Genomic DNA, 1,715 nt, shown 5'->3' with positions numbered 1-1,715 from the left:
CTGCCCACCAGTGCCCCTCAGACGTTCCGCCACCCCTTGGATTAGCTTCGCCTCGGAGCCCATGGAAGAAGAGTCTGCAGGGTTCTCTGACCCCGGCTTCCTCATTCATCCCAGTACCCTGGGGTTCTTATTCCATTCGGCCCTTGACTTTTGGGGGACAGAGTTCAGGGTTACCCAGAGCCCAGGAAGGCCAAGGGTGTGATCGTACCCACAGCACATGTGCCCTCCTCGGTGGACATCAAGTTATAGGTGACTCTACAGGACGGGACATAATGGAAACAGGATACTCAAGGAAAAATAAAAGGCTAAAAGCAAAGAGCAGTGATTTATAAAGAGGGGAAGAGAGACTAAGAGCCTCAGTAAGGAGAAAGCAATCAATATGGAGAGGCAGGTTAATTAAATATGGATAATGCAATCAGCCCACACGGGCACCCGGAGAGGAAAGAGAAAAGCAAAAGCCATACTCACTGTCTTTGACCAGTCCTCATGGCCTGCGGGTCTCTGCCAACGGGAGAGTCAGAGAGGCTGTGGGGTAAGGAGCTCTGGGGAAAGAGCAGAGCTTTCTTTTAGCAGTCAAATCCTTGGCGGGTGAAGGGCATGTGTGCATGAACACGCAGGCACACGCGCGCACGCACACACATCTACACACGCATGCATGCACAATACGCCTCCCACCACTGGAGCCGGGCGGCAGGCGCCCGATGGAAGCTCCTCTGCCTGCTTGTTACAGCCAGTAAATACTGAAGCAGTCCACACCCAGCGGGCGGCGGCTCAGCCGCGGGGCATGGTCTGCACACCCATCCTCACCGGCAGGATGCAGGAGGTGTCCCTGAGCACAACTCGCCTGGCACGCCTCCCGCACCTTCTTCCTCGGCTTCACTAAGCCGCTTCCCTGGTCCTTTGGCTGCAGCTCAGGGAGAAGTCCCCACAGCCCAAAGCTGCCTCCCTCTGCACCCAGAGGCTGTGCAGGGGGCAGCGAAGCTGTAGGTATTAACTCTTTCCAGCCACCGATGTGCTGAAAATTGAGTGTCCAGAGGTCCGTCTTCTAATGAGCTCTTCTGCTGGCTGAAGGCTGGTTGCTGCTTAGGGAGCCGGGAGCATAAAGATCTTGCCCCAGACAGCTGCTGACAGCAGGAGCCAAGCTGAATCAAATCTCCTAATGAGCCAGGAGGAGGGGGGCTGTCTTGCTGGGTGTGATGTGATGTGATAAATGCAGAGAGCGAGAAAGCTACCGGGCAGGTCACACATCTAAATTCCACCCCCTTCCTCCCAATTTCCATTGTGCTGCACTACCAAGCCAAACCGCACAGCCCTGAAATTAATTACCCCCCGCCCCGCCCCCCGCCGCATCTCAGCTCTCCCCCTTACTCTACAGAGGCATTTCTCCACTCCCACCCCTCGGCCCCAACCCCACCACTCCTCACTTCTTAATGAGAAATTTCCACCTCCCCAAACATGTATATTTCCAACTCTGCGCTCCTGCCCCTCACCTGGTTTTTCCTACAGTGGAAATTCACCTCTCTCCCTCATCCATCACCTAGCAACTTCCCCCTCCTTGCATTTGTTACAGAGTGAGACTTTTCCCTTTGTTCTGCCCAATCTGCACATTATCCCTATTTTTCTGTCTGCTACGTTTTTTCTTCCAAACCGCCTTACCCACATGGAACTTCACACTGCCTGTTCATGTCAGAAGGAGGACTCCCTCTTCCTGCTTC

General features: G+C 54.5%; 1 protein-coding gene across 1 annotated transcript in view; it reads right to left on the bottom strand.

Moving 5' to 3' along the window:
- The window catches only part of RGS8 (regulator of G protein signaling 8), a 23,979-nt gene that overhangs the window by 21,905 nt on the left and 359 nt on the right, over window positions 1-1,715 (bottom strand). The window contains exon 2 of the mRNA XM_011361205.2: window positions 469-542. Coding sequence (XP_011359507.1) covers window positions 469-542 — 74 coding nt within the window. The remainder of the gene's footprint in view (window positions 1-468; window positions 543-1,715) is intronic.

This window comes from Pteropus vampyrus, unplaced genomic scaffold (genome assembly GCF_000151845.1).
Source record: "Pteropus vampyrus isolate Shadow unplaced genomic scaffold, Pvam_2.0 Scaffold65, whole genome shotgun sequence".
NCBI lineage: Eukaryota > Metazoa > Chordata > Mammalia > Chiroptera > Pteropodidae > Pteropus > Pteropus vampyrus.
The sequence above is the reverse complement of the archived record's forward strand: the minus strand, read 5'-3'. Positions and strand labels throughout refer to the sequence as shown.